General features: G+C 36.6%; 1 protein-coding gene across 7 annotated transcripts in view; it reads left to right on the top strand.

Moving 5' to 3' along the window:
- The window catches only part of LOC145997186 (protein lap4-like), a 320,630-nt gene that overhangs the window by 283,929 nt on the left and 16,556 nt on the right, over positions 1–20,145 (top strand). For 5 of the 7 annotated variants that reach the window (XM_083133899.1, XM_083133902.1, XM_083133903.1 and 2 more), the window contains exons 30-35: positions 2,389–2,757; positions 9,087–9,198; positions 11,671–11,727; positions 12,222–12,321; positions 14,763–14,859; positions 18,489–18,599. In XM_083133899.1, coding sequence (XP_082990025.1) covers positions 2,389–2,757; positions 9,087–9,198; positions 11,671–11,727; positions 12,222–12,321; positions 14,763–14,859; positions 18,489–18,599 — 846 coding nt within the window. The remainder of the gene's footprint in view (positions 1–2,388; positions 2,758–9,086; positions 9,199–11,670; positions 11,728–12,221; positions 12,322–14,762; positions 14,860–18,488; positions 18,600–20,145) is intronic. The other 2 variants (XM_083133901.1, XM_083133906.1) reach the window with 2 other exon arrangements.

Here is a 20,145-nt window from a genome sequence, read left to right on the forward strand (position 1 = left end):
CCATAAACTTTGTGTTGTAATAGTTGTATTGCATGCCATCATTAATCATATATCACTTTCATTATTTAAACAAGGTAGCTCATCTAATTGTATGTGGTATATAATTGAGCATATTCATGATACACATTCATGAGAGCTTCCAGTAAAAGGATGTTTTCTTCTCATGGTTAAATGTATAAGAAAAAATCAAGCAATGCACATTTGATCTTTAATTCCCCATATCCTCACTACATTCCTAGCACATCTGACAGCTTGAACAACTCTTGGTGTGTCACTAAAAAAAGCAGAAGGAAAATTTCTTACTTTGCATCATGTATAACATAATAAATACGGAGAAACTAGTACTCACTTTTATCCGCGAAGCTGTTTTTTCTTCTTTTTCGATTAATTTCAGTGGCCACTGCCACCATCCTCGTTGGAACTTGTGGCCACTGAAATTAATCGAAAAAGAAGAAAAAACAGCTTCGCGGATAAAAGTGAGTACTAGTTTCTCCGTATTTATATACTACCGCGTCTCTCTTTTCCCAATCATGAATATAACATAATGTTCACATAAGGTGCATGTGTGAACTCATCAACAAATTGCTAAACAACAATGTTGCAATAGGCAAAACTTAAATGTGTGATAGCATGTGAAACTGTGAATGAGTCATGTGGCAAAAAGAGGAGGTCACATCAGGAAATGAACATTTCTGTATTTGATTTCATGTGCTATGACTGCGTAATGCAATATTACTGCACAGATTTTCATATCAGTTTTGATGAATACGTTCATCATATGCCCAGATATTTCCAGTACAGAACATTCAATTGGCTCAAGTGTTATAACTTATTGTGAACACTTATCACTCATAATTTTACAGCATCGTTGAAGTTCAGCTGTAGAAAAGTGGTGCTAATTAACAAAAATACAAAATACACTATCCTTCCACCATGTTGCTTAACTGCTTGGTGAGCTTCTACTTTTGACTGCTTTGCTGACAATCACTAGGTGCACTGCCATGGCCAGTTTGTCTGCCATGATATTTTAATTGTTGCAAAAGGGTATCCAAAATTTGGTGCTCTGTTGTCAATGCCTTGATAAAGGTGTAACAGATGTTAATATTTCAACACCTTGTATTAAGTGAATATAATTTGCTTGATAAGAGAATGTCACTTCGTGCAAAGAAAAATGGCTTACCTTCTATTCCTTTTACTGGAGTGCTCTTGTTTTTCCACACACACCCTGTGCCAAAAGTCACGATCGGATACTATTTATAATGCAAGAATGTATTATTGCAAGCGTCATAGGTTGAGAGGCATGTTTGTCGTCCTTGCATACGTTATGTCTTAATAATTCATTCGTTTTCCAATAGAGGTTAGTCAATCCCAATGTTGGGATTTAAAGCCACATTGTGGCAGCATGCATTACTCCTGTGTTTGGTTTCCCACCTTGTGTTAGTAGGGTGACTGTTTTGTGTGTTATCAACAATGGCAGATACAACCCGATTCACTATTGAGGAATGTCTCGTTAGTATGTTGGTGGATGAAAAGGTACGAACTGCTGAAAAGTATGAAGAAATCATTGTTATTTATTATCAATTCAAAAAATCAGCTCCAACTGAGTTGAATTATCAGAACTTGAAAGCAAGACCTTTGCAACTGGTTCCGTGTTAGATGCACAATGCAGTGGAAGACCATGAAAATATGCACGGAGATTGACTGTAAACATACAGCAAAGATAACAATTCAGAGCTGCACTGACATTAATCTTACAGATATTCTTGTCTTATTTCACTCTTTTTTTTACGTCCCGCACCGTGGCTGTGCAGTCTAAGGCATCAGGCTTTTGCGCTCAGGCTATGGGACACACACTGGTTCAAGTCTCATGGGGCATGCGTAACAAGTTTTCTCCTGAGATTTCGGCCAGCGTATGCGACCAGTGGCCACCCACCATCATGAGCAAATTGGAGAGCTAGCTTAACTCGGTCATGGAGACCTACAACAACGACTGTGTTTTAATCGTGCTGACCACACGTCTTCCATAACTGGTTGGATGATTGCCCACCTCTGCTGAGGCATGTGGGAGTGAGACAAGCAGTTGCTAGGCTTTGGCCCATAAGAAGTATTGCACCACGGGTTATTATTATCATTTCACTCTTTAATAGAACTTGTTCAGTTCAGTACAGTTTGTGAATTGATTACTGTAATTTCTTTCACTACAATAACATTATCTCAATATCTGATTGTGACTTTTGGCTCACCCTCTACATTCATGTGTGATTAATATACTACAGTGAACGTTAATTGTACTAATTATGATTTCATTTACATTAATTTGAGTAAGAGTTAGCCAGTTTCTGTCCCTCTACAACTAATGCTGCTACTTTCTCTGCTTGTCTTATTCAGCCTGTATCTAGTGGGCATCAACCTGCAATAAACGATGCATTATCACCAATCCCATGCATTTCAAATTCCCCCACTATGCAACCAGAATCTGCACACGATCCTGCATATTCCACCCTGCCGAACCCTCCCTCGCGAAGGAATGCTCCCGACTCACCTGGCTATGCCACGCTGCCGAGCAACCAACCATCAAAAGAGCCCACTGCACATCACCGTCCGGTACCCAGACCACGAAATTTCATTGCATCCTTTGCTGATCATGCTTCTGGCGAGAATGAATCTTTCTCCTCGACAGAGGATTTGGTGGATCCCATTGCTCGTAGTCGCAAACCCAATGCTCGTCTCTCGGGAAAGAAGATCAATTTTTCGGAGGTGGGTTTTGTTGTTGGGAACTGCTGCTTGCACATTTTTTTTTCTATGCATGCTTTAAGACAAACCTTCAGGTGGAAGTTTGTGTGAAGTTTCCAGTTTAAAGTTTCATAGAGTTCCCATTAGTGCCAGGTAGCAAAAGTAGTTTTGCACTATTATACACAGTGTCTGGAAAAGACATTTCAAGACATTTATTCTCAACCCCATGATTCTGTATTTGCAAGTTTACTTTCAACTGACCTCTCTAACAGAGTGGTTATTCCTGCATGTTTACACTAAGGACCGAGTGAAGTTCTTTTTGCTTTGTCTGGTTCAGTGAGTGCCTGCACAAGTTGCACCATGTAAGGCTTCAGTTGCAAATACTTATGAAGCGCATTCAATACCATAGAGTGGGGGCATTTACAACTCTCAGCTCATTTTTCAAACCGAGTTCCTCGGATTGCGCTGGAAGGCATGCACTCTATCCACTACCTCCACCAAGAATGTTGGGAGATCAGTGCTTTTGCTTTTTCACAGGCAAATTTCTCCACGAATTACATATATCAACACTTAATGGAGTTCTTATAAGGTGGATCAAACCCAAACTGATGCTGAAAACTGCCTTTAACTGTGATAACAGATGTCATTTTAACATATTCTACAAATCAAAACCCTTTCTGTTGTTTTGTCAGCACCATTTTGCACAACCCGTTCACAAGTGTACGGTAGGTATTTCAAGTGAAAATTCTGCAGTCTAGTTGCAATCAGTCCTTGTTACATACCTCTCTGCACACTGGTTTTCTAGAACGAAAGAGAAATAATAGGTGCAGTCTTTTCCAGACACCATGTATAATAATTATGGGTAGTTAACAGTTAGAAAATATGGAAGTTTTGCTGGTAGTGGAATTAACAGGGTTCAGTGAAAATTCTCTTCAAGATTGAATGACACATTTATACATCATCTCATGTTCATAATCATTGAAGTTCGCCATTATCACTGAAGTTCTGTGTGTAATGTTTAATGATAGATTATCTTGCAGAATCAATAAGTTATAATAATTATTGTAAGAAGTATTATTACACTGATGAAATAGGTAATGTAATTATTGTTAGAGACTGGTGGAAAAGTGAGGTGAGTAATTTTATGATTATAATACTCTTATTTAAGTTTCTGTTTAATTGAGTGGGTGGCAGATTTTATCTAGGAAAAATTGTGACATCTTGTCACTGAATTGAGAATATGTATTTCAAAATTAAAGGAACTAGTATGTGCATATATGTCGAGGATTCTTGAAGAACACCAAAGAAAAGAAGTATTACAAATTATGAAGAAAATAGTTCATGCAATTGGCAATTGAATATATTTTTGTTTTTTGCATAATTTCAGTCAATCTTCTCATTTTTATAAATAAGCAATAAGAGTTGTACAAAATTATTCCAAATAAACAGTTTCTCAAAAGGATGAAGATGAACCCTTATAGGTGTTAGGAAATTTGGAACGGATTGTTTTTACTCTTTAAGGAACAAAATCTGTGTGTTAAGAGCTAGGCATCAAGAATTGAAGGGCTCGGGTGTAAAACATGGTAAGTGACATTTTGCTCATTTCTGAGTTCATTGAGAAAAAATGTTATTAGAAGCTATACAGTGGATAAATTGTTTTAGTGTTGTGTTTACCGATTTCAGAAGACTTCACTGTGTCCAAAGCAAATTGTATAACATGGCAATTTCACTCAAAAATTGAAGGATGGCATATTTTACGAGGGGTGTCCCATAAGTAGCAAGCCTAACCTAGAAGGGAACAGGATGGGACCACAACAGCAACCTATTTTTCTATGTAGTCTCCCTGCAGGTCCACACACTTTTGCCAACGCTTCTGCAGTGCTTTTATCCCGGGCTTATAAAAGCTTTCCTCAAGGCTTGCAAAATAGTTACCCACAGCACTGATGATGTCATCATCACACTGATAATGCACACCCCCTAAAGCTTTTTCAGGTTAGGGAATATATGAAAGTCTGATGGAGCAAGATCGGGTGAATAAGGAGGATGTCCAACAATTCGAACCCACAATCACAGATGGTTGGTATTGCAACAAGCGATGTGTAAACACGTGCATTGTCCTGATGCAGAATCACCCCATTAGAGACCTTTCCCATCGCTTAGTCTTCAAAACACCCCGTAATTGCCTCACCAGGGAAGCATAATGCTCTCCGGTCATGGTGTTTACCCTTAGAGTCCCAGAAGACTGTCGTCATCACTTTCCCAGCAGAGGGACCGGACTTTGCCTTCTTTGGGGTTGGGGAGCCGGGGTGTTTCCACTGTTTTAATACCTGTTTTGGCTCCGGTACATAATGATGAGCCCAGGTTTCGTCAACAGTCACAAGTCGTTCAACAAACCCGTCTGGATCAGCCTGGAGCAGCTCAAGATGTCGTTCTGAGATAATGCGTCTTGTGAACTTTTGTTCACTTGTTAGAAATTTTGGAACCCAATGCGCAGAAACCTTTTTTCATCCCCAACTGGGCATGCACAATGCGCTCCACTGTTTATTTGGACATCTTCAGTTCCTCTGAAATATATCGCACAGTCACACGTGTCTGCAATAATAATCTTGTGCACTTTCTCTACATTTTCTTGTGTCACCATCTCTACTAGCCTGCCTTGGCGAGGGCCATCTTCCGCACTCACTCTCCCCCACTTAAATTCGGCTACCCATCTCTTCACTGTGGCATAGGATGGATCATTCTCTCCTAATGTTGTCACCATATCCTCGTGGATTTCCTAGGGACTCAACCTCTTTTTCAACAGATACTTGATCACTGCTCGTATCTCTCCTCTCTTCATTTTCCTGATGTTACGCACTTAGCACACTTCTAGCTCATGCAAAGAATAATAGGTTGGTTAGAACTGGACACCGCTTTTCTTATACACTTACAAAGAATTGCTATTTCAAATCCCAAAATTATTTTCAGATTGAACTATGGGAACCCTATCAGGCCCACTACTTATGGGACACCCCTCGTACTTTGTAACTAAAAAATTTCCAGAATGTCACTTACCATGTTTTACATCCGAACCCTTGAATTATTTGTTGAAAAACATACATTTTATGAATAAGTGATTACTGTGTGTGATATGAATCTAAAGGATTAATTTGATTTCAATTCAAGATGAAGATGACACAAATTATGAAACAGGAAAGCCCTTGAATAAGCCTTAGGGTGATCTAGACTCTTTTCATCAACCCAACCATTTTCTTCTCAAGAAGTGCTTCCCCCCTACCTTTCAATAGAGCAAAATTCGTACTTCATTTGTTCAAAATAAATAAATAAAATAATGAAAATAAACTTCCAAATTCATATTTTTTTTAAAACAGTGTTCACAGATATCTTTTGGATTGAATAGTAACAAATTCTGTATAATACAAGCAGTTGGGTCATTCCATGACTGCTTCAGTGCTATCAAAGTCGAAATTGGATGCTAACCAAGAGATATGTCAGCACAAACAAAAATGTGGGATTAAGACTAATACTGTATGCCACGGCCACCCTAATTAGGGCCCAAAAGTTTATACTGTAAAAAGTATCGGTGGGCCCAATAAGTTTGGCAGCTTGGCATGTAGTATATGTCTTAATCCCACATTTTCATGCTATTAATGAGTAGCATAACCCTGTCATAGAAAACCTACAACGACAACTTGGGTCTGTCGTGCTGACCACATGTCACCCCATAACTGATTGGATGATTTTCCAGATTTGGTGGGAGTGTGGCCAGCAGTCTGTAGGTAGTCACTGGTCCTCACGGGCTGTTATGCCATAGATTATATTAACTTCACATTCTTATGGCTATGCAGAAAATTAACTATGAATTTTGCTCTGTACAAGGAAGAAGACAGTGTTTCTTGTAAAGGAAACTAATTTGAAGGATGGTTCTATGAAAATAATACAGATCGCATGCCTAAAGTTTCTTAACTCTTAAGTCTTTTTGTGTGTGCCATATTCCTTTAACAGGATAGTCCCAATGCAGTTTTGCTGAATGTTTAAATAACCTACAACATACACTGCTTGATAATTGCTAGGGAACAGAGCCAGACATATTTTGCCATAACCAACCAACATACCTAGTATGCTAACTTATAACCAAGGTAGGACTTCACTGAGGGCAACACAAAACAGAATGATATCTGCAGGGCACCTTGGCGTGATGCCAGTATAAATGTATCTGTCCGGATCGTGATACCAGGATCACCGCAGTGGTCAACTTCACAGATGTTTTGTCCTCGGTAACATGTTACTCAGTCTCTGAGAATAGGACCTTTAACCACTCGCATTGGTCTCATGGGCATCAGGAGGGAAGGGGGAGAGTTGAACTGGTACATTGGAAATTGGCAATGCCCATTTCAAGTCAGAAAGCTTGATATTTTTATTGTTAATAACATAATAAAGTTCAGTTAGTTAGTATTCAAACAGAATAATGAAGACAAATGTGTTAACCCAAAGAATTGAGTGTAAAATACTGAAACCAGTTCATATTTTCTTCACAGTTTTCAAAATTGCAAAAAATTACAATTTTATTTGAGAAGTCACACAATTTAAACACCATGAAGCCCTTTCTGCGAGTGCAAGAATTGATCATTCCATTGGCGATATGGTCTTAAATTTTTTTGTCTTTTTGGCCTGTAATGTAATAATTTTCGACGCAAATTTTCCCCAAAATTCTTAAAACTTTTGCAAAAACTAAGTTGTGTAATAACAAAATAGAATAACTATGCATTTCAGTACACTTACTGTACAAAATTACAATAATAATAATAGTAATGATAATGAAAACAATTATGTTGTATGTTCATTCATCTAGTGGATTGAGTAGAAAAGTTTTCCTAGGGATGCAATAATAATAATAATAAATAATTTTGGAATGAAATTAATTTTATTTGTATTAGTTATAATAGTTATTCTTGTGTAATAATAACCATAAACATGGTAATAATTATTTTTATTATACTAATCAATGCCCTGACTCCCCCTCCCCCCTGCAAAAATTTGTGGCAGTGCCAATGATTGGTCTCATTCATGATGTAATGATGAGGGCAGGGAATGACAGAACATACGTAACTGGTTGTGGTGCATGCAACTGAACAATATTCAGCCAATGCGAAACTGTTTGGTCTGCTACTGACTGTGCAGGAATATCAGTTCTGTTCCTTTTGACTAACCAGTTCTCTTGGATTAAGCACCACATAAAGAAAGAGCTTTTGTTTTTTGGCATAAAATCACTTTTTTTTTGTTTCTGTTTTTGACACACTCATTGGTTTTGCAATTTCAGTGACTACAATTTGCCTGGAGCTGTGCCACAGCTCATGCACCATCAAAAGCACTCCAATGTTTTTTGTTCATTTTGCATGACAGTATTGCACCACACACCACTGTTTTTGACAAGTTATACCCAATAGAATCACACTTGCTAATTTATCATGAACAGTGAGCGTGGATGCTTCAACCTGAGTGTGTGGGCATCATCGGGAATTTTATAAAACTTGAATAGTAGAAATAATAATAATAATTTTTATTACCATTGTTATGATTATATTATACAATATGACTATCATAAACTAATAAATATAAACTAATCTTAAACTTTTACATGCCTTGTTCATTTTTTGAATTTTGAAAACTCTGGAACTATTTCCTTTCTGTATTAAGTGGTAGAATATGAAAAAAGAAGAATGCTTCCTGTATTTTACACTCATTTTTTCAAACCAATGCAGTTTTTACTTCGGTTAGTCTCTTCGAATACTCACTAACTGTACTTTATTTCTGTTGTTAAGAATAAAGAATAACAAACTTTCTGCTTTTTTGTAACTTGACACGAACAATGCCAATTTCCTGGGAAGGGACAATTCGAGGGACTGGTTCCACGTTCCTCTTCTGATGTCCTGCCGGAGTGGTATGTTAAATGATATACTCAAGATTCATAACATCATCGATATATTAGTTAAATAATTATATGCAAACACTTACACATAGCCATTACATCAAGATACGTCTAGTCAACAACGACTCATCCTAAAGGAGGGGGGACCTTTCAGCCAACTGAATATCCCATTTATTATAGTGGGCAGCCCTGTTGTCTGTAAGGATTATAGAGGCGGCATACCAGCACCCTCAACAAATTGTATCTGCTCTAAAGTGCGGAACACAGAATTTCAATTGTTTCCTAGCAATTGTGAAGCAGTGTATATTCTTTGCAATTTCTAAATAGAAATTAAGTAAGTTTAGTTTGTATCATAGGTTATAATTATATGTTAATATTATAATTTTGCATTTATAGGATTGTGCTAATTTGTCTTTTACTTTAGGCTGCCAAAGAAGCCCCTGCTGCTGAAAGTGGCGTGAAAATGTCAGTTAGCGACAAAATGAAATTCTTTGAGAAAGCAATGGAACAGCAACACAAACCATCCCCCAAACAAGGTAAGGGTTTCATGAAGGTTGTACTCAAACTATCATCTTCACACTGTTGTATACCCTTTAACGTTTCGAAGTGGAGGCAAAACCCCCCACCCAAGATAATGAATTTCAACTTAAAAGTATATGTTTCACACATCTAATTTCATTTCAGTCACAGTAATTGCTGTTAACTATTCTGAGGGAGTCTCAGGAACATGATAACTTCAAACTGAAGGAGTGTTTTTGAGGGAGCAACACTATGTATTATGTAGGAAAATATGCCGTGTTTCTCCTTTAAAAAGACAATACCTTCCCTGCTCCTCCCTGGAAAAAACGTGCGTTATTGAATTCAGATATTGCTTTCTAGCAGCTCTTGAAGTGGACATTGCCGGCCTCCGTGGTGGAGTGGGTTGCACACTGTGCTTCCCAGCTTCGAATCTGGCATGGTTGTTCTTTGTGGGTGTCCCTTCATCAATATCACCACATCATCACTCACCCTCATCCTTGCAATTAGCAGAAAAGTGATGTAAAATATACCAAATCAACAATTGAAGTGGACATTGTTAGGAAGGGATGTTTCCTCAGCTCTCAGTGCAGATGTTAATAGGGAGGGAGGCTGCTTACATGGTTCACAGTGGACCATATTAGTGTGACGTCATGCGTCCAAACAAATCTACCACATGTTTTTTTTTCCTATCCCGAGCCATTAAAATTTCCATCAGAAGGGTTAGCTTTAAGAATTTTGTAAACAGTTATGAAGTAAAATTGTGATGTGTATTCTACACTAATGTAAAGATGAGATTTCGGACAACACGTCTATATATAAAACATTCCTTACAGATGAGAATGTAAAGAGTTAATCGAGTAAAGCAAAAGTTCCTAACGACATCCGATCCAGAATCGCAGCCAATGGGTGCCGTGGTCGCTTCAGTCACGTGAGGTTGCTGGTTTTCCATCATCCATAGCGGCACTGTGACCGACTTGAGATTGAGTGAACTTCGGGCTGGCTTCGCCTGTGCTCGGAACTGGAATATCTAGATTTTGTGTAAAAATGCATGATTTTCTTACTCCGGTTATTCTCTATCTTATTCTCTGTAAGGTATGTGTTATATATAGACATATTCTCCGAAATCTCATCTTTACATTGATGTACAATACACATTACAATTTTGTTTTTTAACTGCTGTCACAATAATTAAAACTAACCCTTCCGATGGAAATTCCAATGGCTCGGGTTAGTAAAAAAACATGTTTCCACTTTGAATTTGAATTTATAATTTTGGGTGCATCAGCACTTAGGCTATTTTGCACCCGTCACACTATACGGGGTCTAGCCCCTTACCATAAACAAATACATAACTATAATGCCATATAACTAAAATCTTAAAATTTTCTGACTGGTTAAAAGCTGATGCTGTAAAGGGGCACTCAGGACATATAACGACAAAATACAGGACAACACGCAGAATTATACTGACCATAGGCCAGTCGCCAGAGCCTCGTTAGTCTGCAGTCCAGGGTGTACTACGTGGAAGATCACCCCTTACACCTCATGTTTGCACTTTGTTTTGTTTAGACTCAAAACATGTGCTCCGTCGTCTGCTGTAACGTCACCACTTATACAGTCCATGGTGACAGTGAGACAGTGGAGGGAGGGAAGGGGGTGGTAAGGATGTAAGGTGGTTGTTCCCCTACTTCAAACACTGATTTCAAAGTTGACCAACACATACAGAGTGGGTCTAACCATGAGCAGCATGTAACTAGAAAATGTTTTTCAAAATTAGAAAATTAAAATAATATAAAAATTTGGATATTGATACTGAAAAAAATTGCAGCTTCTAACATGGACACAAGTGCTCAAGATTTAGGTGTGAATTACAAACATAGTCATTTATGTATTTGAATTTCCCTTATTTCAAGGCTGGGCTAGACCTTGGTCAATGGCAGTAAAGTCATTTTAGGAATTTCCTCTTCTTTCGAAAGATCATTATAATATTCTGAAATGTGAAAAATTACATCATCTGTGTAGAATTTGTTCTAGAGCATTCACATGAATCTTCGTGTGTTTTTCTTTTGCTGTTGGCTAGATATTTGCTAGTTTAATAGGTTACGTAGCCATGAAACTATTGATAATATCTAGACAACATTGATAGCAAACCACACAAACATTCACTTGAATGTTCTAGAAGATATTCTAAGCAGATGCAATTTTTCAAAATTTGGAATATCAAAGCAGGTTTTTAAAAGAGAGAGGGCATTTTAAAAACAGTTTTGTTGGTGTTGATAAAATGTCCAGCTGAGCCTTGAGTCACTTTTCAACCTTACAGGGTTAACTACAGTGATGCGAATGAGCGATGAAATAGGAGGCAGGAAGAACTCAATCACATTAATATGATTATATGTTTTTGTGTAGTTTGTACTGATAACTTATGTAAATCTGAACTACATTGTATTGGAACAATAACATGATATTTTCCAAATTTTGTTCATTCACAGATAAAGTTTTTTCATTCCTGAGTCAAGACGAAGTGGAAAGGATGAAGCAAGAAGAAGGTAAGGACAGATCTTTCAGTTTATTATAATTTTTAATTCCTTTTAAGGATGTACCAAAATGAACTTCCACGGTACCTATAAAGCACTAATATAAAATGTATCAATTCTGATAACCGATATTTTACTAATATGATATGAAATTGCAAATGTTCCTTGTAGAACTTGAATAATTCATTAGCCACCTTAATTAATGCAAGTAATCATGTGGATGCAGAGAGTTTTGCTTTGAAAAAGAAACTGTGTATTCAGACATTTATTTTACAAAAGTAGAGAATGTGAATTGTATAATTTACCCATAAAAATAATAAAATGACATAGATATATTGGCAATTTTACCAGTGATATCATTATGTAGTCCAATACTGATAGAATATTCAGTAATCTGTCCATCCTCAATTACTTACATAATTTATATATACAAAAACATAACACAACTAACTCATAGCCTGAGGTACAGTGTTTCTATTATATACGAACCATTTGTCTTGTTCCAGAGAAAAAAATTGCTTCGCTAACCAAAGATGAATTAAAAACGTGGACTCAGTTAGATGATTTGGACGACGAAGAGGATGATGGACATCATCAACACATTGAGTAAGTAAATATATATATGTATGCACAGTGTAATCTCAGTTTTATATTGGAGGGGAGGGGGGGTTAAAGATGAGAAAATGTAAATTTCAGGAATATGTAAAGTTTGATAAAATTTTATTGAGGATCATGAGCATTGAAAGTATTATGCAGGAAAATGCAAAATCTGCGAATTCAAATCAGGATTCCACTCCTTTTTTTACTATAATATTTATCTTTCTTTGCTGTGATTATATGATAACTAGGGAAAGGAACTTTAGGTAAATAAATGTTTTTTCTGCGATAAGATACAGACCCTCATTTTTGCCAAAATTCTGATCATAGCCTTATATGTCAACACAGCAAATTTTATTTTACATAAAAACACATATTTTCCAGTTTTCCGTATGTAAATACATATTTTGCGAATTTTCATTTTAAATACATAAAATCGCTCATTGACTTCATCTACCTCGAAATCCTCGAAGGAAAAATGTTTATACTCTGCACCTCTTTCATATTGAGAGTGCTAGGTTTGTTTTGTCTTTGAACACCCTTGCTGGCAGACTTCTGGCACCTCGCCTACGATCCTATTGGGAGAAAATAGCTGTAAGTAGCTGGGGCTGGCTACACGTAACGATAGGAAGGCTTTTTACATAATGAAGCAATGCAGCTATTGTGGCCGGAAGGCATAAAATTTGACAATGTTCTTCTCCTCGTGACAGATGCTGCAGCTTACATGAAAAAAGCTGCAGTAGGCCTTGCCGTTAGCTATCCCAAAATGGTGCACGTTAAATGTGTGGCTCATGCGTTGCATAGAATATGTGAAAAGATAAGAGCTCTTTATCCCAATGTCGATAAACTGGTTTCAAATGGGAAGAAAGTTTTTATCAAGTCGCCTAGAAGAATAGACATTTTTAACAAAAATGTCCTGAGGTTCCCCTTCCTCCTACACCTGTAGTTACGCGATGGGGCACTTGGTTGGATGCAGATGTTATGGCCAGAACTTTGAAAAAATTGTATCTGTTGTAAATGATCTCGACAAAGAAGAATTCTGCAAGAACTGTTGATGGAGCCCTCCTTAAAAGTCGAATTGGCATACATCTCAACAAAACCTGTCCATTCTCTCTAATTCCATATGAAAGCTTGAATCGTCCGCGAACACTTTGGCAGCTTCCATTGTTAAAGTACGTATAGTAGAAATGAAACTGCAAGAACTCACTGGATCTAAATGTCTAAATGTACAGAATTTTTTGGGAAAAACCAAGGTTTTCAAACTTTGTGCCAAATTGCATGTGCTTTGGAAAGTGAAGTAGAGGAAGACGAAGCTTTGGAAAACTTAAGCATTAGTGACATTTCGTGATTCAAATATGCAAGAATTGTTTCTTGTGACGTGGAGCGATGTTTCTCACAATATAAGATGCTTTTTAGAGATAATCGTCACAGATTTACAATGGAGAATTTGGAAAAAACTATGGTGATCCACTGCAACTCTTCCAAAAAATAGCTCGCTAAGAGGTAATCATTTAGAAACTAATTTCAGGTGTTTAAAATGCATGTTATAGTTTGTTTTTGTTACCAAATGTTTTTATTTTTGTCACATATTTTCCTGTTTTTATCACATATTTTCAACATTTATGACACATAAAAAATAAATATTTCTGAGTTTTTTAGCACATAAAGTTCCGTTCCCTAATGATAACCCTCTTAAATGCCCAGCTGGTACATATATTTACCAGTCACTAGTGTCACGTAATATGTGACTTTTCATACATACTGTGAGCCAGATAATGTTCCGAGATACATGTTTGGATTGTTCCATAAGCTTTGAGGTATGTCGTTAGTAAGTGAAATATGATTGTGAGTATATTAGTGAGAAAGGAGAAAAATGCTTACTTTTGGTCATATTTGAGGCATGTTGTATTACTTTGTAAATTGTTTTTTCTCCAAAATTAGCAATAACAATTGCCTAATTTTTGCATTGTGAGTGATACACATATATAGGTACATTTTGGTACAATTTTAAACTATTGTGTTGCGGCAGTGGCTCTGTAGGAGCCTGCTGAATTAAAAATTTAGCAAAAAAATTAGTTTGATTTCCTTCTTCTTTTTCTTCAACTTGATAAAAGTGTTTTTACCATAGGCTAATACCCCTATCTGTATTGAACAAAGCAAGGTATGAATTGCAACTCTACTGCTCATAGTTTCCAAGATATTAAATTTTATTTAAAATGTTACATTTCCTACTGAAAGCTGCAAATTTGCGCAAACACCCGGGAAAACAGCTTGGGTATGAAAGGGTTAAATTTGGTGGTACTGACACTATTGATATTGGCGAAGGTTGTTCCAGCTACATTTGTTGAGTAGGTCGAATGTGATGTTGATCTTCAAGTTTTGGGGAAGGTCTGTAAGTGTGGAAGCATATTGAACTTGTGTGCCAACATGTTATTCTGCTTTCTTTACAGACATGAATCCAAGGGGAATGCACCTGGTCTGTCAAGTATGGGAAGCATACACACGGCCAAGGCAGAGCGCAGGATGAAGGAGAAGCTACAGCACGAGGTAGGAGCAGGGGGTCGATTGGCATTAAGCAGAAATTCACACAGTAATTTTCTACTACCTGACAAGTAGAGAAGTAGCAATGTAATTAAATCGTGAGTCATCCCAGAAGTAAGTTTCACCATTACAAAAAGGGATAAATGCTTCTTGAACATTACACTTTTCCATATTGTGCCACCTCTGTGACAGAGTGGTTAGCCAAGTGATGCCAAGGGTCCTGGGTTCGAATCCTGGTCTGGGCATGGGTGTTCTTTATGAGTGTTCCTTCAATTTTGTCGTATCATTAATCGTCCTCGTTGTCGCGATTAGCCAAAAGTGGCAGAATAATGGTAAAATATAAAATAATTTTCCAAATTGTGACACTAGGTCTTCAATTCCTTGTGTAAAAAACTGCATGAGTCCTGACTTTATTGCAACTAATGTTTGAACTTCATCATTCCATTATCACTGTTGAGCTGTGGAAACAAGAAACTGCCAGATCTAGAAAGTATTGTGGATGATGGAAAGGTTCCCACTTGAATGACTCCTGCAGGTTTTGTGCCTGTTTTGTGTTGAGTGTGCATCCTTTCATGAATTGTAATTGTAATGTTAGGCTGAAGAACATGGATACTCATGCACACTTTCCCATACATAGACATTACACACCCAGGGTGGCCACTCCCTGGGAATTCTACATGAATTATTGGCTCCGGGAATTTTGCATGATCTTTTATCCGTAAATGTGAAAAATTGCAACTTTTATTAATCTAAATCCCATTGAATTTATACATATTTATAAATGCCCTGAGTCAAGTATTTCACAGTTTAGCTTTTATTTCTATCGAGGAAGGAAAATACAGTTGCGTGGAAAATAAAACAGAATTCTCTCAATCTGTTTTCTTTGTTGGTGTCCTTTCCAGAACAATCTATCTGACAGAGGGAAGATTAATAAGATATCTTGAAGTCTGTGAAATTGTTATGCATTTAACATTTTTTTTTTCGTACATTAGTATATCCCGTAACATTTGTGACTTGTGCTTGTAGATGTATTTCTAGTCCGAGTATGTGAAATGGCAAATGCAAACTCCCCACCTTAAAATTAAATATTTTAAATATACCCTTGAATTGAATTAGAATTTTTTGATACATGGAATCGCACAGACCTTTTATATTGTTAATATATATTTGTGTGTGTATGTGTGTGGTTGGTGAGAGGCAGTAATACCTAAGTTTGAAATAGAGAACACATCTGCTTGTACCCCTTGAACTTTTGGAAAGCTATCCTTGAAAACCAGGAATTATGATTGAATTTTATCATGGTCCTAGAGTGGCCACCCTGGCACCAGTGATTATCATTTCCCAATCCAAAATTAGAAACATGTTGCAGGAGTGCCGAGTCTGTGTGTGAAGGTGATGTGATCAGCATTATGCCCTGACCACTTGATCCCCCCCCCCCCTCTCCTAGAGTTGCCTCCAGGTGTGCACATTGTTAGAGTCTGGCTGAACCTTAGAGCCACTTTTATACAGTAACATAGTTGGACACATTCTCACCTAAGAATTGAACCCAGGTCTCCTGCATAGCAGTCAGATGTACTACTGGTTGGATCACTGGCTACCTGAAGGAAAGTTCCACTATAACGAAATGAAAATTTCCTTGTCCACTCATGAGGAGGCGGCGAGTGGAATGTGAAATGTACTTTTAGGATGGCTCCAATATCATTTATTGGTTATTGTTGAGTGTAGATGAAATATTGGTAGCTTGGTGAGAATTCGGCCCACTTCTTTTTCTTCATGAAAGGTTAGTATGGAACAATGTGGTATCAAAGATTAGTAGTTAATGACCAGTTAGTTTCAGTTAGGTGGCATGTTTGAAAAGATTCAAGAGAAGCATCTTGTGCTATGCTTTATTTCCTATTTAATTATAGCTTAACTGTTGCATTTTCATGTGAAGATGTACTTTTTTTGTTGAAATTTTCCTGTCTGTCTTATGCACTTCAGCTTGTCATTAGTATGATACAGAGTAATTTTAACACCCTAGTGTTCCAAATTTTCATGCTGAATGACTCAAAATTGCTTTATTTTTATGATGTTGCATGCTTGTTTCTTTTTTTTTTTTTTTTTTTTATTATATAAGAGTAACATAATTTTTCTGATGAAAGACATTCCAGTTTCTCATTGAGACAATAGTAATGTAATATTTGGGGACTGAATGCATTTTTCTTTTCTTAAATTATTTCCTAAACATATAAGACTGTGACAAAGAAGAACAAAACGATCAGTTCCTTCATTCCAGACATTTCACAATTTAATACCCCAATCTCGACCGGATCAAGAAAGTGTGGGGCGTTACCCCCACACCCCCTATACGCCTTCATGGCATGGTGCTAAGCACAGGGGAACACTTTACCTTTTTTATACCCCAATCTCATTGCACACCCGGACTTCATCGATTCTCAATGTCTTCCAGTGAGAGACATCGTAATCATCAATTTTTCTTAATTATTCCCAAAAATTCTGGGCAGCTTTTTGTAAATATCATCATTGTGTCGTTACCAGGCCTATAATTAATACATGTCAGGTCAAGCAGAATGCATATACCAAAAATCACAGCTAATCTGAATAGTTTTAATTTGCTGCAATGTTCAGTCATTGGCATGTGTTCATAGTGATATTGAGCCAGCCATACATTTTTCATGATTTTGCAGAATTTGTATTCATATCCACAACTAGAATATTTGTTCTTATATTTTAGCGTGAAAAATATTATTTAACATTTTTTTGTTCGGATGGGCCAATATGAAATTTTACCCAATACCGATAAATTACTGATAGAAAATTTACTGATACTGATGACCGATATTCTACCAATCTGATATAAAATTCCAAATGGGCCTTGAAGAACCTGAATGGTTCATTGACCTTTTTAATAAATGTTTGTTTCAAGGTGACTGCAGTGCAAAAGAAGTTGAATATTTAGAGATTTACTTTTTTTTTAAATTAGGGCATGGAGATTATCCATAAATATTATAATAAAATGGCAGAATTTTGCACTAAATTATAAGATATTTATAGATATATGAGATCGGTAAAATAATCGGTAATTTTAGCAATATACACCGATATACCTATATCGGCTGATATCGATAGAGTACCAATTAATCTGCCCCATCCCTATTTTTTGTATCCTTTCGTCACAATTCCAACATATTATATTTTTGTTCAACGTTTTGTGTTGTAGTAGTGAGCAAGTTTTTGAAATATTTGGAATAAGAGGGCATTGCTTTGTATTATCAAAGGTGATTAGTAATAATAATCAGAAAATTATAGGTTTTGTATTTAGTTTTATCAAATATGGTATTTGGAATCCCAGACACTTTACAGACAGTAATTAATAATGAGGGTAATGTGACTAATTTACCCATGCTTCACAGCATGTGAATAACAATAACATGCATTATGTATTTATATTGATTGCTATTTTTGTGTCAGTTGAGCTGTAGAAACAAAAACATTTAACAATCTGATGGAATGCAAACATTTCCATCAAATTGCTTTCAGAATGTTTGATGCATGTTTATCTAAGTAAGTGTGCTGTTTTCTTTTTCTTTTTTATTCTGCCTGATTACATTTCATCATGTTATGTTCACTGTCAGGGCTTAACGGGAGCCAATGACGAGCAAGAACTTTCCCCTGCTGAACAGAGAGCATTGAGAGCAGAAAAGCGTGCGGCATGGAGGCAGGCTCGGCTTAAGTCACTGGAACAGGTGCTACTTTCTTTTTACCATTAGAATAGTGTATCTTGTCTGCTTGTATTTCTACACTGTTTCTTTTCTAGTTGCCTAGAAATATTTAATTTGCTGTGGCCTGTCTTTTTAATGCCAACGAATTTGTTAACAAAGGCGTAATTTTATCCCTTTCATAGTTGTTATCAATTGCTCTTGTCAGAGCATATATGATTGTGGCATGTACCTTGAGGATTCATTGTGGAAAACAGAACTACAGTGGAACCCAGATTTTAGTTTCCTGCATTGTACATTCAATCTTGATGGTCCCAACGTAGCAAAATGTTATAAAATTTTCCTCGGTTTTGCATTTTCTCGCATTTCCAACTTGGTCCCCCTGAAAAATGTAAAATTGAGGTTCCACTGTATACTCCCAAATTGAAAATAAGGTAATTTTAGAGTTTCACAAAACGTATTAATAAATAAGTTGAAATTATTTCCACAGTTGCTAATATGTTACAATTTGTGTAAAAATAAACATGCCCGGGACCTATTGCAGACCTATAATATCAGAAATATTTGCATTCATTTTGGTATCTATTCGGTTATCATGTCCACATAGCAACATAAGTAACAATTAAAATCATAATAAACTGAAATCATCGTGCTAAAAAATAACAAGGGTACAATATTTACTTTCGGCAACGTCTCAGCTCTGCACATCACATTTTTATCAAAAAATTGATGAATGTTAGGTGCTTGTTAATACTCAGTTCCAGAATTGGAGCAGGGACCTACAGCCATGAGTTTCCATGTGCAAAGGAGCCAGAAAATGGAAAAAGAATTGAGATATTTGAAATGTGATAAAAATATAAAAGATATTGATTGATTGATTTGCTTTATTTTACTTCACTTTTTGTGCCACTTTTTGGCTAATTTGCTAAGATGGGGATGAATAATGGTGTGATCATCATTAATTAATGAAATTAATGAATGGACACTCATAAACATCCATGCCCAGGCCTGGATTTGAACCTGGAACCCCTGGTGTCGTAGCACGATGGGCTAACCACTCTGCCACAGGGACCGGCTAAATATAAAATATATAACTAACTAGGGATGGGCCAATATAAAATTCCAAATGGTCCTTGAAGAACCTGAATAATTCATTAACCTCCTTAATAAATGTTTGTTTCCAGATGACTGCAGTGCAAAAGAAGTTGCATATTTAGATATTTGCTTTTTTAGAAAGTAGGGCATGGAGATTATCCAAAAAAATTATAACAAAATGGCAAAAGTGTGCACTAAATTATAAGATATTTATAGATATATCGGATCAGTAAAATAATCAGTAATTTTACCGATACACCAATATGCCTATATCGGCCAATACGGATAGAGTACCGATTAATCTGTCCCATCCCTACTACTAACCATCTGACAAGACACAACAGTTACATTTGAAATTGTGACCCCTCCCCCCGTATGCAGTTACGATAGTCCCAGGTATAAATCAAAGCCTGGACATATAGTAGAAATATTGTTCACAAACATACATTTTAATTTCATAAATGTATGTAAATTGTAT

This window comes from Lepisma saccharinum, chromosome 13 (genome assembly GCF_977018435.1).
Source record: "Lepisma saccharinum chromosome 13, izLepSacc3.1, whole genome shotgun sequence".
In the NCBI taxonomy this organism is placed as follows: domain Eukaryota; kingdom Metazoa; phylum Arthropoda; class Insecta; order Zygentoma; family Lepismatidae; genus Lepisma; species Lepisma saccharinum.